A 24,235-nucleotide genomic window follows, 5' to 3' on the forward strand; every position below is an offset into this window, starting at 1 on the left:
CAGACAGTTCCACTTCTACGAGCAAAGTGCCTTCTCAAGCTCTAACTGTCCCATCACTTATTCTGTAAACTCTCATTTGTGATAAAGATAAGAAAGGTGCCCTTCTCAGCATTCATGGGACTAACAGATATCAGCTTTCTATAGCTAGCTGGTAATCACGTGCCATACAAGTCTGTGCTCTCTGCCGCTTCCAAATGTTCGTCTCCACATCTAAATCCTCCTACTCCTCTAGGGCCCAGATAAAGTCCTGCCTGCAGAGGGCGGCAGCCACTTCCTCCTGTTCTTTTGTAACTACAGCTCCTCGTCTGCATTACAAAATAATGATTATTATTTTATAATTTACTTGTTACTATGGCTATAACACTATCATTATAACTCACACTTACTGAGCACTTATCTGTGCCAGACACTCTTCTAAAGCCTTTCACGTGTTAACCTATTTAATTCTCAAAGCAATCTTATTATGTAGGTGATATTACTTTTTAACAGCTTTATTGAGGTATATGACTGATATACAAAGAACTGCATATATTTAATGTGTACAATTTGATGAGTTTGGACATATGCAAACACTCGTGATGCCATCACCACAGTCAAGGGGACAGTTTTATTATAGGTAAAAGTACTATCTGCAGTTTATGGTTGAGAAAAATTGAGCCACAGAGGTGAAAAAGTCAAATAACTTGCATTAAACTGCTACCGTAGGAAGGGGCGGAGCAAAATGGCGGCGTGAGCTGACCCGGGATTCTCTCCCCTCCAAAATACAGCAAAAGATTGGAAGAACTGAATTTCAGAGAATAAACATAATGCCAGCTCGTTAGAGACCTACAATACCAAGAAGGCGGAGATCATAAACCTAGCTTTACACCTTCGGAGGCGCTGGAACGGTAGGAGAGAACATCGCTCCCTCCCCTAGAGTCTGCGATCGCTGCGGTGCGGGTGGGGAAGGAGCGGGGGAGGGGCCGCGCGACCGGGGGATCATCCAGGACTCCTGCCGCTGATTCAGTGGAGACCCGCTGATGGGGCGGGGGGGGGGGGGGGGGGGGGGGGGGAGATTCCGTCCACGGGGACCCTATAAATCAAGGGCCTTGGGAGACCAGAGAACAGAACTGATCTGAACCCAGACCAGCGTGTGTGAGTAACAGCCCTTGCCCCCCAGAAAAGCCAGTGGGCGCAGCCATCTTGCCCCAAGGCGGAGAGCTAACACGCCGCTCTCGACCCCCATCTAGTGGCGACAGGCTGTAACTGCAACTGAATTCTACCACCATTCAAAAAAACCACTCCTCTAACATCCAGCAATTTATAAAAGCCCCAGGCCAGAAGGAAAACAATAAAAACACAGAATTAAGTCCTGAGGACTTGGAATTAGGTAAACTAAGTGATAATGAATTCAGAGCAGCTATAATCAAAAAACTCAATGAGGTAGAGAGAAAGAGAAACAAGCCAAGTTCTGGAGTTACTTCACAAAAGAGATTGAAATCATAAAGAAGAATCAAACAGAATTACTTGAGATGAAAAACACAATGGACCAGATAAAACAGAATATGGATTCCCTGAATGCCCGTGTAGACAATATAGAGGAGCAAATCAGCATAATCGAGGACAGACAGGCTGAATGATGCCAGACAGAGGAAGAAAGAGAACTAAGAATTAAAAAAAATGAGGAAAATCTCCGAGAGATAATGGATTCAATGAGGAGTAAGAACATAAGGATCATAGGAATTCCCGAGAATATGGAAAAGGAAAATAGAGCAGAAAGTGTACTTAATGAAATTATTGAAGAGAACTTCCCAAATCTAGGGATCAACGGAGAAATGTGTGTAGAGGAGGGTTTTAGATCTCCTAGATTTGTCAATGTAAAAAGACTCACCACAAGGCACATAATAGTAAAGTTGGCAAATAGGAATGATAAGGAAAGAATACTCAGGGAAGTAAGGAAAAAAAAGAGAATAACCTATAAAGGAGCCCCTATCAGACTGTCAGCGGATTTCTCTACAGAAACCCTACAAGCTAGGAGAGAATGGAGTGATATATTCAAAGCTTTAAAGGATAAAAACCTTCAGCCAAGAATACTCTATCCAGCAAGAATTTCCTTCAGATATGAGGGAGAAATTAAATCTTTTCCAGACAAACAAAAGTTAAGGGAATTTGTAACTAAAAGCCCTCCATTACAAGAAATCCTCAAGAAGGCTCTCATACTTGAAAAAAGAAAAAAGGGAGAAAGGGGACACAAGCCACAGACTAGGGAGACCGATGGATAGAACCAGAACAGGATAGCAAATATTCAACTATAGCATTAGGGTAAAAATAAGGAAACTACCAAAACAAGGACGATCTTAGCACTCTAACTACAAATTAATAAGACGAGTTGGAATAAAAAATGAAAATAATTATTTAGGAGGGGAAGAGCAAAGGGTCTAAATCAGTATTGGTCGAGTAAGTAAGAGACCACCAGAGAATAGACTATATTATACACGAGATTCTAAATACAAACTTCAAGGTAGACACTAAAATAAAGTACAGAACAGAGTCACAAATCATAGATGAAGAAAAATCTAAGAAACCCAGCATAAGAAATTGCAGTATTAAATGGATAGTCTAAAGCACACAGGAAAAGAAACACAGGAAAACAAGATAATGAGCGACAGATTGACAGCATTAAGTCCACATGCATCAATAATCACTCTCAATGTGAATGGATTGAACTCTCCAATAAAAAGACACAGAGTGGCAAAATGGATTAAAGAACAAGATCCAACAATTTGTTGCCTCCAGGAAACACACCTCAGCCCCAAGGACAAACACAGACTCAGGGTGAAGGGGTGGAGGACAATACTTCAAGCAAATAGCAAGGAAAAAAAGGCAGGTGTTGCAATTCTCATATCAGACCAAGTGGATTTCAAAATAAGACAGGTGAAGAGAGACACAGAGGGACAATATATAATGATCAAAGGGACACTTCATCAAGAAGAAATAACGCTTATAAATATCTATGCACCCAACACAGGAGCACCAAGATTCATAAAGCAACTATTAACAGACCTAAAGGAAGATGTTAAAAACAACACAATAATAGTAGGGGACCTCAACACCCCACTCACATCAATGGACAGATCATCCAGACAGAAAATCAACAAGGAAATAGTGGAGCTGAATGAAAAACTAAAACAATTGGACTTAATAGACATATATAGATCACTCCACCCTGAAGGAGCTGAATACACATTCTTCTCAAGTGCACATGGAACATTCTCTAGGATAGACCATATGTTGGGAAACAAGGCAAGCCTCTACAAATTTAAAAAAATTGAAATAATAACAAGCATCTTCTCAGATCATAGTGCTATAAGGCTAGAAATTAATTACAAGAAAAAAGCTGAGAAAGGCACAAAGATGTGGAGACTAAACAACACACTACTGAACAAGCAATGGATCATTGAAGAAATTAAAGAAGAAATAAAAAAATACCTGGAAACAAATGAAAATGATAGCATGCCATACCAACTCATATGGGATACAGCAAAAGCTGTATTAAGAGGAAAATTCATCACAATACAGGCACATCTTAACAAACAAGAAAAATCCCAAATAAGCAACCTTAAAGCACACCTAACTGAACTAGAGAAAAAAAAACAAATGAAGCCCAAAGTCAGCAGAAGGAGAGAAATAATAAAAATCAGAGCAGAAATAAATACTATTGAAATGAAAAAGGCAGTAGAAAGGATCAATGAGACAAAGAGCTGGTTTTTTGAGAAGATAAATAAAATTGACAAACCACTAGCCAGACTTACAAAGAAAAAAAGGGAGAAAGCTCAAATAAACAAAATCAGAAATGAGCGAGGAGAAATAACAACAGACTCTGCAGAAATACAACAGATTATAAGAGAATACTACAAAAAACTATATGCCAACAGAATGGATAACCTAGAGGAAATGGATAAATTCTTGGACTCCTACAGTCTCCCAAAGCTCACTCAAGAAGAGGCAGAAAATTTGAACAGACCAATCACAAGGAAAGAGATTGAAACAGCAATCAAAAACATCCCAAAGAATAAAACCCCAGGACCAGATGGCTTTCCTGGGGAATTCTACCAAACTTTCAGAGAGGATTTAATACCCATCCTTTTCAAGCTATTCCAAAAAATTAGGGAAGATGGAACACTTCCTAACACATTCTATGAGGCCAACATCACGCTGATACCAAAACCTGACAAGGACACCAGGAAAAAAGAGAACTACAGGCCAATATCACTGATGAACATAGATGCAAAAATTCTAAACAAAATTTTGGCAACCAGAATTCAGCAATTCATCAAAAGAATCATACATCAGGATCAGGTGGGATTCATACCAGGGACACAGGGATGGTTCAACATCCGCAAATCAATCAACGTGATGCACCACATCAACAAACTGAGGAATAAAAACCACATGATCATCTCAATAGATGCAGAGAAGGCATTTGACAAGATCCAACAGCCATTTATGATAAAAACTCTGAACAAAATGGGCATAGAAGGAAACTACCTCAACATAATAAAGGCCATATACGACAACCCCATAGCCAACATCATACTCAATGGGCAAAAACTGAACCCCATCCCCCTGAAAACAGGAACGAGACAAGGATGCCCTCTATCACCACTCTTATTTAACATAGTACTGGAGGTCCTGGCCAGAGCAATCAGGCAAGAAAAAGGAATAAAAGGAATCCAAATAGGGAGGGAAGAAGTGAAACTCTCGCTGTTTGCAGACGACATGATCTTATATATAGAAAACCCCAAAGAATCCATTGGAAAACTGTTAGAAGTAATCAACAACTACAGCAAAGTTGCAGGGTATAAAATCAATTTGCATAAATCAGTATCATTTCTATACTCCAGTAATGAACCAACAGAAAAAGAACTCAAGAATACAATACCATTCACAATCGCAACAAAAAGAATAAAATACCTTGGGGTAAATTTAACTAAGGAAGTGAAGGACCTATATAATGAAAATTACAAGGCCTTTCTGAGAGAATTGGATGACGACATAAGGAGATGGAAAGACATTCCATGTACATGGATTGGAAGAATAAACATAGTTAAAATGTTCGTTCTACCTAAAGCAATCTACAGATTCAATGCCATCCCAATCAGAATCCCAATGACATTCTTTACAGAATTAGAACAAAGAATCCTAAAATTCATATGGGGCAACAAAAGACCCCAAATTTCTAAAGCAATCCTGAGAAAAAAGAACAAAACGGGAGGCATCACAATCCCTGACTTCAAAACATACTACAAAGCTACAGTAATCAAAACAGCATAGTACTGGTACAAAAACAGGTGCACAGATCAATGGAACAGAATTGAAAGCCCAGAAATAAGACCACACATCTGTGGACAGCTTATCTTTGACAAAGGAGCTGAGGGCATACAATGGAGAAAAGAAAGTCTTTTCAACAAATGGTGCTGGGAAAACTGGAAAGCCACATGTAAAAGAATGAAAATTGACCATTCTTTTTCACCATTCACCAAAATAAACTCAAAATGGATCAAAGACCTAAAGGTGAGACCTGAAACCATAAGGCTTCTGGAAGAAAACGTAGGCAGTACACTCTTTGACTTCAGTATTAAAAGGATCTTTTCGGACACCATGCCTTCTCAGAGAAGGGAAACAATAGAAAGAATAAACAAATGGGACCTCATCAGATTAAAGAGCTTCTTCAAGGCAAATGAAAACAGGATTGAAACAAAAAAACAACCCACTAACTGGGAAAAAATATTTGCAAGTCATATATCTGACAAAGGCTTAATATCCTTAATATATAAAGAACTCTTGCAACTCAACCACAAAACATCAAACAACCCAATGAAAAAATGGGCTGGAGACATGAACAGACATTTCTCCAAAGAAGATATACTGATGGCCAACAGGCACATGAAAAGATGCTCATCATCGCTGATCATCAGGGAAATGCAAATCAAAACTACACTAAGATATCACCTGACACCCGTTAGAATGACAAAAATATCTAAAACTAATAGCAACAAATGTTGGAGAGGTTGCGGAGAAAAAGGAACCCTCATACACTGCTGGTGGGAATGCAAACTGGTGCAGCCACTATGGAAAACAGTATGGAGATTCCTCAAAAACTAAAAATAGAACTACCATACGATCCAGCCATCCCACTACTGGGTATTTATCCAAAGAGCCTGAAGTCAGCAATCCCAAAAGTCCTGTGCACCCCAATGTTTATTGCAGCACTGTTTACAATAGCCAAGACGTGGAAGCAACCTAAGTGCCCATCAACAGACGAATGGATAAAGAAGATGTGGTATATATATACAATGGAATACTACTCAGCTGCAAAACAGAACAAAATCATTCCATTTGCAATAACATGGATGGACCTTGAGAGAATTATGTTAAGTGAAATAAGCCAGCGAGAGAAAGATAATCTGTGTATGACTCCACTCATATGAGGAATTTAAAACTATGGACCAAGAACAGTTTAGTGGATACCAGGGGAAAGGTGGGGTGGGGGGTGGGCACAAAGGGTGAAGTGGTGCACCTACAACATGACTGACAAACATTAATGTACAATTGAAATTTCACAAGATTGTAACCTATCAATAACTCAATAAAAAAAATAATAATAATAAAAGAAAAAAACTGCTACTGTAGCTCCTGTTATGGTGTTAGGGTTGAACTGTGTCGCCCAAAAGATGTGTTCAGTTCTAACTCCCGGTATCTGTGATTGTGACCTTATTTGGAAATAGGGTCTTTGCAAGTATAACCAAGTTAAGATGAGGTCATATGGGATTTGGTGGGCCCTAACCAGGGACTGGTGTCCTCAGAGGAAGGGGAGATTTGGATACAGGGACACAAGGAGGACAACACTCTGTGAAGATGGAGGCAGAGACCGGAGTGATGCATCTACAAGCCAAAGAATGTCAAAGATTACTGGCAACGCCCAAAAGCTAGGAGAGAGGCATGAAACAGATTCTTCCCCAGAACCTCAGAGGGAACACAGCACCATCAACACCTTGATTTCAGACTTCTTGCCTCCAAAACTGTGAAGGACTCAATTTCTGTCGTCTTAAGCCACTCAGTTTGTGGTACTTGTTCCGACAGCCGTAGGAAATGAATGTGCGTGGTTTACTTCATTGCTTTCCAATTGTTTCAGAGTGTTAGCTTTACCTCTCCAAGCACAGTACATGCTCCATGAGCCAAGGATCCAGGTCTTACCTATCTACTCTGTCTCACTTATATTTTATATCCACTTATTGCTGAGGTGAGAGGAAAGAGTCATTAAATACATATCGATTGGCACATTGAGTGAAGCACATATTGCAAAACTAATATGGCACCTGAAGTTTTTCGTTTTCTTTTCTCACAGCCCTGTAAATGTTTGCTGCAGCTGTTAAAGAGAATCATAATTTTCCCAACGAAAAGATAAGAACAAATACTTGCAATGGCATTTATTATCTTTGGGACTTAGCTCTGCATCTGTGTCAGGTATTTGCCCAGAACAATATCTCTTGATGGTACTAATATGATGAAGGTAAAATCAGAAAAGACTAGGGGACACCTAGAAGTGTACTTGACGGCCTGCCAGTCAACTTAAGTTTGTGACACTTTTGGGAGGGGGCAAGGGATTCTTGATGGCCTGCATGCTAGGCTCCCCGTCATTGTGCAGGTCACCTGATCTGGCTGTCAACTGTCAATCCTACACTCTCCCTCCCCCAAAGGAAACTTCCACAGAAATGACCCATGCTGAGTAAACAACTGCAATTCTATCTTTAATTGATCCCATTGCTGCATAATTCCAGACCCCGGTGACCTCACTGATGGCAAAGTTCAGTGAGAATGGCTTGGAGACAACATTGTTTAACCCTCTAGCGGAAGGATCAAATGGAAAGCCACAGTCACCAAGAAGTCCTGCATGCCTAAGTTAGAGGGCCCTGCCCTCCACATCACCCACTAGAACTGCGAGGCAGAGAACGCATCAGATACAGTGGGTCACGAGATGCAGATAGCCCACCTGCCTGCCCCACAAGATCATCACAAGGATAAAATGGAAAAAAAACAAAATCAAAGACTATGTGAAAGTATTTTTTTAAAAGCTCTATACAATCATAGAGTACCATTATTTTAAAACTATATAAACAGTCACTCTTGGAGAAGTTTATGGAGCCCGTAAAGAAACTGGAGAGTGGCCTAAATAATCCCTAAGTGATTCTGTTTAAAGATTTTGAGAAACAGGTAAGCCTCCTTATTTCCCTCCTCCCCCTACCCAAAAACTTGTACATTTTCCACAGCTTTGTCAACCAGCAAGGCTCAAGTAAAAGGAAACATGTTGTTTAGAATTTATTTATTTGCAACTATATAGCGCCTAATATGTTCCTAGAACTGTAATAAGCCTTGGAGGTAACAGTCATGACTCCTGGCCTCACGGGAGAAAGGGTTTTTAATAACAATAAAGTAGCTGAAGGAAAGAAACAGAGGTTGAACTCGAGAATAATGAGGGGCGTACTTCCGAGGGAAAACTTCCCTACCATCCTTGCCGGGAAGCAGTGAAGCATGAGAAGGGCTGACTACACTGGAGGTGGGTAGGAGACAGGGTGAAGGGATTCCAGGGCGAAGGCGGCATCCAAAGGCATTTCACTTCTTTGAGGAAGTAAAGCATGTCTAGCATGGCTCTGCCAAAGTGGGCGAGGGAGCATGGCACTAGTTGTTGGAGAGGTAGCTGGGGGTGGACACACAGGGGTGTGTAGCCATGATTAGAAGTTTGGTTTCTATCCCAAGGGCACTGGGATTGATGGCATTGGTGAGTTTTAAGCTAGAGTACCACAAATATGATTTAGGCTTTTGAAATATTATGCCAGCTGATACTTTATGGATGACTGGAAGTGGGCAAGTGTGGAGGAAGGAGCCTAGCTAGGAGGTCACTGCAGTGCTTAAGTGACTGTGACAGAGGGCTGATGAGGGGCTCAGAAGGACCCAGACCTTAGAAGTTCAACTGAATGGCCCTGGGCAGAGAAAGCTCACAAATCTTTAAACAGAATTGAGACACATGAGGGCATATGCACACAGGCACATGACTGTGCTTGTGAGGAAGGTGGAAGGCGAATGGGTGGCGGAGAGGGGAAGAGAAAGCAGCAGCCTAGTTTAGAAGGAAAGCTACAACCTGCTCTAGGAACCAGAGACCCCAGAGGAAAGCATGGCACTGGGTCCTGCTCCTGCTTCCTGCTCCCAGAGCTTTAATCTCAGGAGAGGCTGAGCAGGAGAAACGGGATCTTCTGGATGTCTGGGACAGGGTATCAGAGGGGAGGAAGTCTCTAAATGTTAGTTATCATACTATTTTAAGACACCAGAAGAGACAGACTCCTCTTCTATAACTAAATTGTGTTTTTTCCACGTTAAGTTCTCAAGAAGCTTACTCACCTCGAGGTCCAAACATATTGTCCAAAAAAGCATTAATTTCATCATCAAAGGCTTTTAGATGCTCCTGAAAAGATTAAAAAAAATGATTTAAGTAGGGTTTTTTGGGGAACTCTCAAAACACCCTGCTACTGACAAGGTGTAGTTGACAGAATCTCCAGGGGTCCTAGCTTCGGGGACTTTTGACCACAAAGACTTAAGTGGACCAGTAAGTGCAGCCTCACCTTTCACAAGCTGGTAAGGATCTTGAAGGAAACAATTCCTCTTGCATTTGCTTAGGCAAGAGGAGGCCTGGAAAACAGTCTTGGTAGACTTACACACTGAAGAGTTATTACCCTAACTCCATTTCCCTCTACAATGCTTAGAGGCATATGCTGTTCCATAAGCAACTTCCATTGTTACAACTAAGAGGAGTTGTGTGCAAGCAACAGGGAGTCTATACTCACAGGATATAATGTAGTTACTAAATGAAATTTCAGCTGAATTTATTTCACAGAGCTGAATTTAAAGCTTTAAAGAGGACTTGTTTTTCAAGTAAGGAAATTAAGCACTACAGGTATTTTTTCTATTACTTTATGTTCTATTTGCTTTCAAAATGTTTTTAATGTACAGTAACATGTACTTACTATTACAGTAAATCGTGTCACTTGGGTACACACATTGGTTACTGCCACTTTAACTGGATTCAGGTTGGGACTGGAGAATTTCTGCTAAGAATCTTACAGTGAATAAATTGGCTGCTCCCTCGACTTAGCTCCTATTCATGCTGGTCTACTCTTACACTGCTCAAAATACCTGTAACGGTGTGCCCTACCCATGCCACAAAGGTCTGGCACCTCCTCAAGCAAAGGGAGGAAAAGACAGAGCACGACCCAATTGTCCTAGGACAGGTATCTTTGATGAGGATTTTGCACCACTGGGTTGGTCCCTGACTATTTGTGAGTTGAGTATGACGGCCTTCAGGAAGGAAGTTCACAGAGAATTTTCTCTATAGTCAATAGCTGGAGTGCAGTCAAGACACCAAAAGTATCTCATTCTCAAAGAAAGTGTAAGTGCCAAAGAGGAGAATTAATTTACCGGCATCTGAAAAGATCTACACGTTTGGTGATTGGTACATCCCATTTGGACCTATTACTTATCCGTGATTCTGATCCTGAGAAAATTTCAAGGAAACTTAGGTCTTTCAGAACTTCGGTAGCTTGGGAAGGGGGACGGGAATTAGAGACTAACATTTATGTGCACCTGCTACTGCTGGCCAGTGTGTTAGGAACTTTATTATTTCATAATATTTCTGTAAAAAGTATCTGGGTTAAACCAAGCTTGGAAGTTTTTAAACAGGGTTTTTTATCTTTGGTTTCCTTGAAGGACATTTTGGGAGACCTCCAGATTTGAGAAAGGTCAGTTACCCAACAGCACAGTGTGACCAAATATGATTTGTGTTGCCATTTGAACAGGGCATATCTGTCCAGAGGCCTCTCATTCTGGAGCAAAGCAAGTTAACCTCACTGATGCATCAGCCTCACAGCAAATACCAGTGAAATCTTTCCTTCATTGCCACATCCACTGCAAATGTTTAAACCATTTCAGTTTGTTTGCTAAGGTTCAAAATCCATTTTCCAACATCTATAGAGCTAAGAAAACTCTAACTAAAGGTCATAAAGCTTGTAGTATTTCTATCATCTTGCAGAAATTTAGTCACAGTGGAAGAAAAGTAGAAACAGAAGAAAAGAGAGGGGGAGATACGACAAGAGAGCAGAGAATGAAAGAGATGAATAACAAGGGACGTTCTGTTATTTCAGTCATTAATTTACTGATTCATTAACCGATTATCTGAGCATTATGATGTGCCAGCACCACATGAGGTGCTGAAACACAAAGCCCAATGAGACATGGTCCTCATCCTCACACAGGACAACAGACAATTCAGTCACTAATGACAGTACCAGCGCCTTAAATATGATGAGGGAAGTTTACAGAGATGTGCTGTAAGAACACAGAGGAAGGACATTCAGTTTGCATGTCTTAAAAAAAGAAGGCTTCCAGGAAGAGATGCTGCTGTCACTGACTTTTGAAAGACCAGGACATCATCTAGATGGAGAAGGAAAGAGCAAGGATTTCAGGAACGGTCAGCATATACAAATACATCGAGGCACAACTCATTTGGGAGACGTCTAAGGCCAGGGTTTCTAGTGACTTATATGACAGACAGAAATAAAGCCAATGCTAAGGAAAATCAGAAGCCTGGAAAAAATTCTCTCTTTATTTTTGGGTTATTTAATATAGTTACTAAGGATATAGTCTAAAAAGACAACGATGAGATGAGATCAGAAGAACAAACTAAGATTTAGCCTGGATTAGTAAAACGTTAAGTGTAAGCACAGAGTTTGAGTAGCGTTAGTCAACTAAGAATGAACGCTTAGCAAAGGATGACAGACCAGAGCCTGGGCAAGGACTTAACAGCTGTGTACTAGGTTCTATACGTGTAACTGTAAAAGTATGCTGGACAATTTCTCATGACTAACACCAGAGCCTAAGAGTTAAGAAAAACCAACAACCAACTACCCTTCATTCATTCAACCAGCATTTTTGAACAGCTATTACGTATATAATTCTTTGTCAGACATATGAAAAAAAAGGGATAGAGTGGTTGACAAAAAAGCTTGTAGACAAATTGAGAAAATAAGAAATACAGACAAAGGCAAATAGCAAACAATTGAGAGGAAGGAGATCACAGAACAGGCACAATGATGGAAGATATCGTAGGATTGAGGACTGAAGATGAGTTTTTAAAGATGTTTAGAATTCGGACAGGTTAGGAAGGAGGGGAATAGTATTGCCCTTGAACCTTGGCAAGAGGGGTGCTGTCCGGAACTCCACACTTCAGAGGCCCCACTCTGGTCATTCTTTGGCTATAGCCCTCCACGTGGGCAAAGATTTTTTTTTTTCCTCTAGAAAAAAATCTTCTGAGCCAGGGGAAGCGCCTAGCCATGGCCACAGCTTCCCTTCTCCAGACTAAGCTCCAAACTCTCCGGGCCACAGAACTCTCTGCCAAACAACTCTGAGCCCACTTCCAGAACAACTTCAGTGATTTCTCCTTGCCCACAACAGAAAGTCCATGTTCTGCAACTTTGAGTTCAATTTGTGACTGTGTTTAGCAATAGCTGAAGGATGGAAAGATTGGAAGTAGGGCCTTATTTAATTGTGTATCCCTGATCACTTACCACAGCTGGTGAGAATGTAAATGGTATAAACACATCGGGAAGCAGCTGGCTGTTTGGTAAAAACATAAACATTCTCCCCCCATATGATCCTGAATGCCACTTGTAGGTACTTACCCAAGAGAAAATAAAGCATATATCCATGCAATGACTTGTACACAAATATTCATGGCAGCTTTATTTGTAGGAGTTAAAAAATGGAAATGTCCCAAATGTCCATCAACAGGTGAATGGACAAATTGTAGTGTAGTCCTACAATGAAACCCTACTCAGCAACATAAAGGAGTGAACAACTGACACACACACAACACGGATGGATCTCAAAATTATTATGCTGTGTTAAAGATACTAGACCAAAAAAAAGAGCACACACTCTATGTTTCCACTTAGATGAAATTCTAGAAAATATGAATTTATCTACGTGACAGCAAATCAGTGGTTGCTTGGGGGTTGCAGGGATGGAGATATCCTCTAAATAGCCTTCAAAATATGCAGAACATCCGTCAAAAATGAGGGTTGAAATAAGGACATTTTCATGTATGCATAAGTGAGAGAATTTGTAGCCAGCAGAACTGCACTACAAGGTACGCTCAAGATGTTCTTCATGCCAAAGGGAAGCGATTCCATATGGAAAATAGCATTTACAGAAGGAATCGAGTGCACCACATACAGATCTATCTAATCAAAGAACCATAACTCAGAGCACCCCAGAGCAAGCTAGCCTCCACCACCTCATCACGTCCACTGGAACTGCCATCCTCACCTCTTCCTTGTTCTACTGCCAGCAGGATGACCACTCGCAGGTGAGGGTGACCCATCTGAGGCAGACTCACTGGATTGACTTGTTCTAGAAAGATGAGTGGCCATGTGACATACAATTCCCAGTGCTGGTGGATGGGATCACCATGCACTCCCGCCTCAGCTACCATTTTCTGAGAGTACTTGGGAAACAGGAGACCCACGAAGGGCACACCTAGGGTTTTGCCACCATGATGCTGATTGGGACTCCCACCCAGCCCTAACTGCATCAGTTGGAGCTCCACATAAACCATAAACATCTCAAATGGGAAGCCATTTCCTGGTCTGTTCCTGAAAGTATGACCTCTGTGATCACTGTGGGGATGGCCTCATCCTGAACACCTGGATAGCTCACATTTTCTAAAGCAAAGGCAGTCTTGCGATCAGAATCACTATCACCATGACTAAGGGCCATTCTATAGAGGCCAAGACAGGAAGTGAGGCAGAAATAAACCCCACCACAAAAACTCTGCCCATGCCTTCTCTGATCGATAAATGATAGGATTCTAGATTCCATTTTTCTTCTTCCTTTTCTTCTTCCCTTCTTCTCCTTTCTCTGGTCCAGTACTTATCTTGTTCCCTTTCTTGCCTTTTATTCGTGTCTTTCCTTCCTTCCTCCCTTTACTTCCCTCTTTCCACCTTTTCTTCCTCCTCGCTTTCTTCCCCTGCTTCTTCTCTTTCCTCCTTTTTTCACTCATTCCTTCTTCTTTACATTCTTTCCTTTATTTTTTAGACATTTTGTGGTTTTTAGTATTTACCATGGGCATTATGTTATATAAAAATCCAGTGATTCAAGATCTTGGTATTTGTCCTATTTTGTTGATACAGTTTTATAGAGCGCTTTAAAGACGCTTATTCAATCAGAATAGTTATTGCCTACCACCAACTCCCTTCCTCATTGCTTTTTAAACTGAGCAAAAGCGGTTAAGGTCACGCAGCTGACTGTTAAGTTTGGAAGAAGACACAGTATCCAAATCCTTACTTTCCTTTTTTTTTTTGCATATTTCAGAGAAAACTAAATCTGAAGTGTCCAACAGCAGCAGATCAGGAAATGGCATCTGACCAGCTCAGGAATATACCATAGTTCAGACTAACCAGACACAACTCTGAAAGATCCCCAGGAAGCTCAGGGTCCAGGCTGAGTTGTACAGAATGAGAGACAAGGAGATCGTAACCTGCCTCATGGGCAGGGGACATAGGCTGGGTACCATCACACAGTGAGTCCTCTATGTTGTTTCCAGGGTTCAGGATGGTTGTCAAATGCCGAAAACTCTTTTGGCAGACCCCTCAGGGATTGTTACCACCCAGTCTCTCACGTATTTGAAGAGTCTAAACATGTTCACATGTGTGAACGCAACTAGAAGGTTTAGAGGATGGCAAAAAGTGGACATATAAAATTATCTGGTTTTCATGCAGCTGACTTCACACAATGTGTACTCATGCATATTTTACACTGATTCCCCTAAACTGCCTTTGAGAGGCCTACCCACTCAACATCTCCATCTCGCACTGAGTACTCTGGAGGGAGCAACAAAGAGAAGCTGAGGGTAGGGAATAGGTAGGGAATTCTTGTTCATTTATGGGAACTCTAAATTGTTATTATGTATCTCTGGAGTAATTTTCACAAGAATGAAACTAAGCCAGGTATTGAAGAATCCGTAGGAACATTTATATTTGGCTACTACATCTTATGATAGATATGGATCAAAGGAGAGCAGAATATGCCACCCCAATATGCCACTCTGGCATACTGATTATTTTGAATTAAAGTTACTTAAGAAACAGCTGGTGCAGGAAGGACACTCTGACTGTCTTTCTGAAAGCAGGAAATACATCTTCAATGTGAAAGCTACCTTCCCTGAAGCAGGAGAGCAGCAGGCATCCTTATCACCAGAGATGGAAAATTTAGGGCCAAGAAGGCTGGATAAACAAACCTTGTTCCTTCTTCACTCATTTACCATTCCAAGCCCCAACCCTCTATCTTGTCAATTCTTCGGAAATTTGTTGTTTCCTTGTCCAAAAGGTATAAAATCAGCCTGCTTTGGTCACTTCTTTGAGTCTCATATTTTTATGAGGCTCCCATACATACAAAATTAAAATTGTTTTTCTCCTGTTAATCTCTTATGTCAATGTGATTATTACGCCAGCCAAGGAACCTAGAAAGGAAGAAGGGAAACATTTTCTGCCCCTACAAAATGAACTAACTATAATGGTGAATAATAATAGTTCCCATTTATCAAACAATTAATATATGCCAGGCATTTGATGTATATTATCTATGATTTTTACAATAGCTTTGCAAGCTGGGTATTTTCCCCAATTTACAGATGTGGAAATTGAGACTTAGAGCTCAAGAGTGGCACTGTTGTGTGAAACTTGAACTAAGTTCAGTAACAATTAACCACTGTTTTTTATACCTTCAGACTGAAAGGTTTCAGAGCTGGGACAGCAGAGAACGGACTCCGCAGAGCTCATGCTCTTATTTCCTGTGCTGCAGGACATCTCAGCACACTAAGTTAACAAACAAAATATGGGCTGATTTTATTTGCATCCTGGGTTACCCTGAACTGTAGGACAGTTTCACTCAATTAAGGAGATGAAAGATCTTTTTTAGAACAGAAAATATTACTGCACTGTTGTTTGTTATGTTCCACTTCCCCTACATGGCTCTCTATCTCACTTTATTCAGTGTCTGGTCAGATGACAACTCCTTACATGTTTCCCTGATCCATCTCTCATGGGCCTAATTACAAAAGAGGAGGAAAGCAGCTGTCTTGTGGCTTTCTGGTTTGTGGTGCAGAATCACTCTCCATCCTCCTACCTGCTCTATTTTTTCTTTAAAACACTTACCATTATACAAACTTTCACTGGCTAGTTAATCTGATTGTTGTCTGGGTCTTGCACTAAAACATAAACTCCAATGGGCCATTTTATCCCCAATTCCAAAAATAACACCTGGTATATAACAGGCACTTAATATTTATTGTATGGATCAATGAGACTCTTGTTATTTTAAACCTTCACAGTACTCATTTGATACTTATTTCATATTGTTTTGCATTCCTATCTATATTTTCATATATGTGATCTGGTTTCCCATATATTTTGAAAGATCCCTAACACTAAACACTCAGTATATCATCAGGGTCTACTGGACCCAATTTTATTTTTTGAGTTTCTTTTTTAGAAGTTTCATTCTTCCAAAGAACAAAGAAAAAACTGTTTATATATTTTTAAAGTAGAAAACTCATCCTGTCTTGCAATTAACATGAGTCCAGTGGATCCTTTATAAATCTAAGATACACTATGGAATCTTAGTGATGCTATTTTTTGATATCTTAAAACATTTTGCTATTTAATCAACCTAGTAATTACCTCACTAATATTCATCAATCATTTCAATTTATGCTAAAAAAGAAAAATATATGAAAACGTAAGAATGATGGAATTGCCTAGAAGGACAATGCAATAGTCAAATAAGCCATCACTATTGCATCATCCTTCATTTTTCTTACTACTTTACCCAAAGTATTGCATCACACTTTAAGAAGATATAAAAGAAGTTTGGGGACATCATCTTTATAGCTTTTTAAAGCTTTCATTGAACACACTTAAAAGTTTAGAAGTTTTCATGTTCTTAAACTTAATCATACAAATCACTTGAGGATCTAGTTAAAGTGCAAGTGTTCATTCCATTGTTCTAGGATGGGGCCTGAGAGTCGGAATTTCTACCAAGTTCTCAGGTGATGTCAAGGCTACTTGGTCCACAAACCTCACTTTGAGTAGCAATAATTTAGATCAGGGTCTCCTGAAATCTGTTTGGATTATAATCAGGGTGTTAATGTTTTGATGTGCTTTTATTATTAAAAAATACCACAGTCTTGCTTACTTTCTACAAAGATACCAAGCATTTTATTACATATTCTTCTCCATGAAATTCAAACTTGCTATATACTAATTACATCACCATTCATTTCACAGGCATTTTAGTAATTAACTGTCTACACAAGCCCACTTAAACAGTATCCACATTGCTCTAAACAGAAATGTAATCACTGGTTAGCTTGTATTTTCCCTTATATCTGCTGTACCTGAATACAGTATTCTGAAAGTGGCCTACTCAGGGAAGAGCGCAAAAAGACTGGTGGCCTCTCTTGATCAGGGTATTATATTTCTATTAAAGTATCATACGATTGCATTTGCATACTGTATCAGTTAGTGCTTGTCAAAAACATCACTAGATACTTTTCATGTTCACGGCTGTCATATTCAAGCCTTACCCATCCTATACTTACACAACTGATTTTTTTTCTATTTAAATGGAATTTTAAACTTTTATCCCTTTTGAATTTATCTTCTTCATTTCAGCCCCACCTTTGCACTCTGATAAGATTATCCAAATTCCTAACTATACATTTGTTTTCCCTTTAGGTTTAGTATGTTTTAAAATTTTAGCATATTTAGTCAAATTACTAACAAAAAGAAGCTGCACAGGTTGGGTGTTATGGAAGGAATGTTTGTGTCCCCCAAAATTCAGCTTTCGCTGCCCTAACCCCCAATGTGATGGTATTTAGAGATGGGGCTTTGAGGAGATAATCAGGGTTAGATGAGGCCATGAGGGAGAGGGTAGGGAGTAGTGGGGGATGTCTAATGTTTTAGTTTTCAATAATAAACCACTGTCAATATGTTGTATAATTAAAATATTACAACTAAAAATTAAAGGAAATACTGTTAATGGAATGACTAATCGAGGAAAGTTGTGCAATTTGCTTCATAAGTCTTAAACAAATCACAATTCTCAATAGGTTGGTTTCTTCTCATTTATCTAAAATAAAAGGTGAGATGAACTAGATGACATCATATAAAATGACTAAAAGCATGACCCTATTTGAGAAATACTTGACTAAGTATGTGACAAGTACTTAAATTTTTATCAAATTTTTAAAATTATTTTCTGTTGATACACACAGATTAGTGATTATAACAATCAGCCCAAAGCTCATTTTTTGAAAAGATAAACAAAATTGGCAATCCTTTAGCTAGACTAACTCAGAAAAAAGTTAGGAATACTTAGGAATAAATTTAATGAAAGAGGTAAAAGATCTGTACACTGAAAACCACAAGACACTGATAAAAGAAATTGAAGACACAAACAAATAGACATCTCATGCTCAAGGATGAGAAGAAGTAATATTGTTAAAATGTCCATACTACCAAAAATCATCTATGGATTCAATGTAATCCCTTTCAAAATTCCAATGGCATTTTTCAAAGAAAAAGAAAAAAACAACCCTAAAACTTACATGGAACCACAAAATCCTAAATAGCCAAGCACTCCTGAGAAAGAAGCACAAAGTTGGAGGCATCGCACTTCCTGATTTCAATCTACACTACAAAGTTATAGTAATCAAAACAGTACAGTACTGGCATAATAATAGACACATAAGTCAATGGAACAAAATCAAGAGCTCAGAAATAAACTCTGGCATAAAAAGTCAACTAATATTTAACAAGGAAGCCAAGAATACTTAATTGGGAAAGGACAGTCTCTTCAATAAATGGTAGTGGGAAACTGGACAGCCACATGCAGAGGCATGAAACTGGACCCTTCAAACTGAATTAAAGGCTTAGACGTAAGGCCTGAAACCACAAAAGTCCTAGAAGAAAACACAGGGTAAAAGCTTCTTGACATTGGTCTTGCTGATGATTTTATGGATTTGTTACCAAAAGCAAAGGCAACAAAAGCAAAGAGCACAAGTGGGACTACATCAAACTAAAAAGCTTCTGCACAGCAAAGGAAACCATCAACAGAACAAAAAGGCAACCTACAGAATAGGAGAAAATACCTGCAAATCACATATCTGATAAGGGGTTAATCTACAAAATAAAGAACTTATACAATTCAATAGCAAAAAAACAATCCAACTAAAAAACGGGCAGAAGATCTGAATAGACATTTTTGCAAAGAAGAGATACAGATGGCCAATAGGTACATGAAAAGGAGCTCAACATCACTAATCATCAGGGAAATGCAAATCAAAACCATAATGAGATATCACCTCACACCTGTTAGAATGGCTATTATCAAAAATACAAGAGATAACAAGTGTTGGTGAGGATGTAGAGAAATGGGAACCCTTGTGCGCTATTGGTGGGATTGTAAATTGGTACGGCCACTATGGAAAACAGTGTGGAGTTTCCTCAAAAACTTAAAAACAGAACTACCAAATGATCCAGAAATTTCATTCTGGGTATTTTTCCAAAGGAAACAAAAACACTAACTTGAAAAGGTCTATGCACCTTCATGTTCATTGTAGCATTATTTACAATAGCCAAGACTGGAAGCAAACTAAGCGTCCGTCCATGCATGAATGGATAAAGAAAATGTATGATAGATATACATAGAGGTATACATATATATATACAGAGAGAGAGAGAGAGATAGATATAAATAATGAAATATTATTCAGCTAAAAAAGAAAGAAATCTTGCCATTTGCAACAACATGGATAGACCTTGAGGGCATTGTGAAATAAGTCAGAGAAAGACTTGGTCTTACCGATATGTGGAATCTAAAAAACAAAACAAAAAATGAACACATAGACACAGAGAATAGATTGGTGTTTGCCAGAGGTTGGGGTGGTGGGTGGGCAAAATGGGTGAAGGGGGTCAAAAAAGGTACAAACTTCCAGTTATAAATTAAGTCAGTCCTGGGGATGTCATATACAGCATGACGACTATAGTTAATAATACTGTACTGTATATTTGAAAGTTGCTAAGAGAATAAATCTTAAAAGTCCTTATCACAAGAAAAAAAATTTTTAACTATGTGTGGTTATAGATGTGAACTAGACATTGTGGTTATCATTTCGCAATATATACAAATATCAAATCATTACGTTGTACACCTGAAATAATATAATGTTATACCTCATTTTAAAAAACTCAGAGCAAATTCTGAATAGAAGGAAACTTTAACTTGGCAAAGATTACATACTAAAAATTGACGACAAACATTTTATTTAATGGAGAAACTTCAGGTGCATTCTCTATAAAATTGGAAATAAGACAAAGATGCAGACTTTCACTACTATGTCTAATATATACTGAAGATACTGGCCAGTGCTAGGAAGAATGAAAAACGAAAGACACAGGTATTGGAAGGAAAGAGATAATCTATCACTATTTGCAAATGATAGAATCATCTACTTACAACAGCCAAGAGAATCAACAAATAAACTATTAAACCTAGTAAGAATTCAGCAAGGTTGCCAGACATAGGACTAAAAACTAACAGACTCTCTCTACTTTAGCAATAACCAAGTAAAAACCAATAGTAACAAAACTATAAATATCTAGGAACTAACCAACAACTCATAAGCCCTTTACACAGAAAACTTTAGAACTCTAGAAAGGACAGAGACAATGAAATAAATCATATAAATCTTGTGTAGGATGATTTAATATTTTAAAGATGTCAATGCTCTTCAAGTTAATCTATTTAATACAATCCCTATCAACATTTCAGTGAACTTCTTAAGTAATTTGATAAACTTACTTTAAAATGTGTATGAAATGATCCAGCAATTCCATTTCTGGGTATATATTTCGAAGGAAATGAAATCACCATCTTGAAGAGCTATCTGCACCTCCATGTTCACTGCAGCATCATTCACAACAGCCAAGACATGGATACACCCTAAGTGTCCATCAACAGATGAAAGGATAAAGAAAGTGTAGTGTGTGTATACATTTAATGGAATATTATTCTGTCATAAAAAAAGAAGGAAATGCTGCTGTTTACAACAACTTGGATGAACCTTGAGGGCCTTATGCTAAGTGAAACAAGTCAGAGAGAGAAAGACAAACATGTGGAATCTAAAAAAGTCGAAGTCATGGAAACAGAAGAGTAGAGTGGTGGTGACCAGGGGTTAGGGGAAATGAGGAGATACTGGTCAAAGAGTACAAACTTCCAGTTAGAAGATTAACAAGTTCTGGGGACCTAATACGCAGAATTGTGTATACAGTTCACAACACTGTATTATATATACTTGAAAGTTGCTAAGAGAGTAGATAAACATTCTCACCACAAAAAAAGGAATGGTAATTACGTGATGGGATGGAGATATTAGCTAGTGCTATGGTGGTAATCATTTTACAATATATAAGTCTATCAAATCAACATGTTGTACACCTTAAACTTACACAATGTTATATGTTAATTATATCTCAATAAATCTGAAAAAAATGGTAATGAGCCCAACCCTCAACAGTAATTAGCAGGAAGTGTTTGGTTAAATCTTGAATCTCGTGTTACATACTCTAAGCTATCAAAATCCAACTATCTTCAAAAGATCAGGAACACCAGCAGCTGTCTACTCTAGTTCTCCATAGGTCTTTCAGAGATGCTCACAGAAGGGTACAAGAAGGGTCAACTCTTCAGTTACTCCACTCTGCTTTATCCACTAGCACACACCCCCGGAATAAGGTGTCCGCAGGAAGAATGACCCATTCCCACACTAAGGATTTTTCTTTAATCAAAACAAATAAACCCACACAGGGCTTCCCTCAGTGGGTTTGTAGTCTTTCTTCAGAATACTGGGCAGATTACAATTTCATTAAAAGTAAAAACAGTATTTTTCCCCTAGTCTGTTAAAATTATATAAAAGTCAAACCCCAAAGCAAGCTTTGTCTAGCGACAATTCCATTATTTTTATAATTACAAGGGTTGCTACTGTTATTATCATCAATATTTTAATACAATGCAAATAATACAGTACAGAGCTCAGGGGAAGGAAAGTCCACCTTACCAGTGGACCGCACACACTAAGGTAGTCCAGACATGTGTACTACGCATTTTAACCTTCATTCCTTGGCGTCCAACAGGATGTTGTAGGAAGAATTTGCATTCTGTTTAGCATAAAATCTGAGGAATTTTTAAAAAATAAAATAATTGTTACTAAGTGCATTGGCTGACCAGGCCAAAATTCAATGAGGTCTACTCACTTGCCTATGCCTCCTCTTCTTGCAGATGCCTATATGCACTCTGCTGAGGGCACATCCAATTCCCTGTGGCTCCCCCAGTGCATCAACGCTCTCTCCCATGCCTCTGCATGTGTTCCCCCTTTTGCCTGGATGACTCCTCATTGTCTTCTGGTTTTCCCCGACCGCTCTCCTTCTCCCACACTAGTTAAGATCCTTTGGGCCTGGGACACACACACAAGGCACTCAAGAAGCATTTGTGGAATGCATTTAGTAATAAATGAATGAGTCTGCCAAACTCATACCAGGACTATGGCTAGCAAGCTTCAAGGGTCCACTTTTGACCTCTTTCTCCTTTGACAACACTCCTCCTTGACATGTTCAGAGAGTTACCAGGATTACGCATGTATGAGCATACACACAGCAAGTGCAGCGTGCTGGGGAGGAGGAGGAGAGAATGAGCTACTGAAAGAGCTTGGTAAAGTGTCACTGTATTTTAAAGCAGAGGGACATTGAGACAGCAGTAACTCCAAAATTGTAAAAAGACCCATGACTCAGTGGAAACCAACTAGTAAAACGCTTAAAATATCTTTTTTTGTTTTAGATTTTTAAGAGATAAATTACCAATGTTTTAAAATTACTTATTTCAATATGTATTTTAAATAGTTTTCTAGCATGCTATAGGGCATGTATGCATTCGGCCACCTGCTAGATCTATACATTTGGGATGGTGCTTCTGGCTTAGCTCTTGGCTTCAGAATCCTCTGCAAACTGGTGGGCCAGTCCACTTTGCACAAGAGCCCGCGCTACATCCTGAGAGGGAACCCACCCTAAGGAGGTGCAATGATGCAGTGGTCAGACTCTGACACAACTATCTCAGTAACAAAGCTTTGGATGTGAGAGGAGTAAAGCAATGTTAAGTAAAGAGTCTGTTCCTTAGGATTCTTCATGGCTCAGTCCCCTGCGGGTCCCAGGGAGAAGGCAGTGATGAAAGCAGAACGGCATGTACTTGAATTTACACAAGAATATTGGGGTTGCAAGAGAGGAGAGCTTTGCAAGCTCTCCCACACAGAACAGCAAAGGAGAGACAGGAATACTCCTCAGCTTTCCCACAGAACACTGCACAGAGTCTGGCAGCTGCAGGGCTCCTCCGCATCAGCACCAGTGCCCAGCAGAGCACGGGACACTTTGTGTGAGTGAGAGGGACCTCTGCCAAGCAGCAGTGCTCGGCAGGCAATCAGCTCTCCACAGACGCAGGGGTGGACGCTCAGTAGACGTGGCAGCACCAGCCTTACCCAGCAGAAGGGAGTCTGAGCAAGAGGCCTATCCCCACAGATGTCATGAAATAACTGACCAGAACTATTCACGAACATTCCCTGTGAGAACACCTGAGAAAAGTGGGTACGGGTATACGCTGAGGGTGGAGGCCAGTGCAGGTGATTTGTGAGGAGCTGGGGAAGGAACTGGTGAGACATAAATTATAGATAAAGTGTCGTGAGCTATTGCTTAAGTGTGTATCTCTGGAGCAGAGATCTGTCTTTGGTAAACAGATAGAAGATAAGTATAATCTTATTTATTAAGACTCAAAAATAGATTTTTAAACACTTTTAAAACATATTCACAAGGCTAAAATGATTTGTGAATTAACTCACTGGTTACACAGAAATTTACCAAGTGTAAGGAAACTGAAATTTTACTAAACAAATACATATTCTTCACAATGAATATAATAATAAGAGTTTCTTTCTAGTCATTTTGCAAATTATGGCATTCTCTCCAAGAGTATGGAAATAAAATCCAAATAA

The 24,235-nt window shown here is 39.4% G+C and overlaps 1 protein-coding gene across 4 annotated transcripts in view; it reads right to left on the minus strand.

The window, feature by feature from the left end:
- The window catches only part of ELOVL2 (ELOVL fatty acid elongase 2), a 60,180-nt gene that overhangs the window by 18,492 nt on the left and 17,453 nt on the right, over positions 1–24,235 (minus strand). For all 4 annotated transcript variants that reach the window (XM_023624455.2, XM_023624457.2, XM_023624456.2 and 1 more), the window contains exon 2: positions 9,436–9,499. In XM_023624455.2, coding sequence (XP_023480223.1) covers positions 9,436–9,499 — 64 coding nt within the window. The remainder of the gene's footprint in view (positions 1–9,435; positions 9,500–24,235) is intronic.

This window comes from Equus caballus, chromosome 20 (genome assembly GCF_041296265.1).
Source record: "Equus caballus isolate H_3958 breed thoroughbred chromosome 20, TB-T2T, whole genome shotgun sequence".
Taxonomy (NCBI): domain Eukaryota; kingdom Metazoa; phylum Chordata; class Mammalia; order Perissodactyla; family Equidae; genus Equus; species Equus caballus.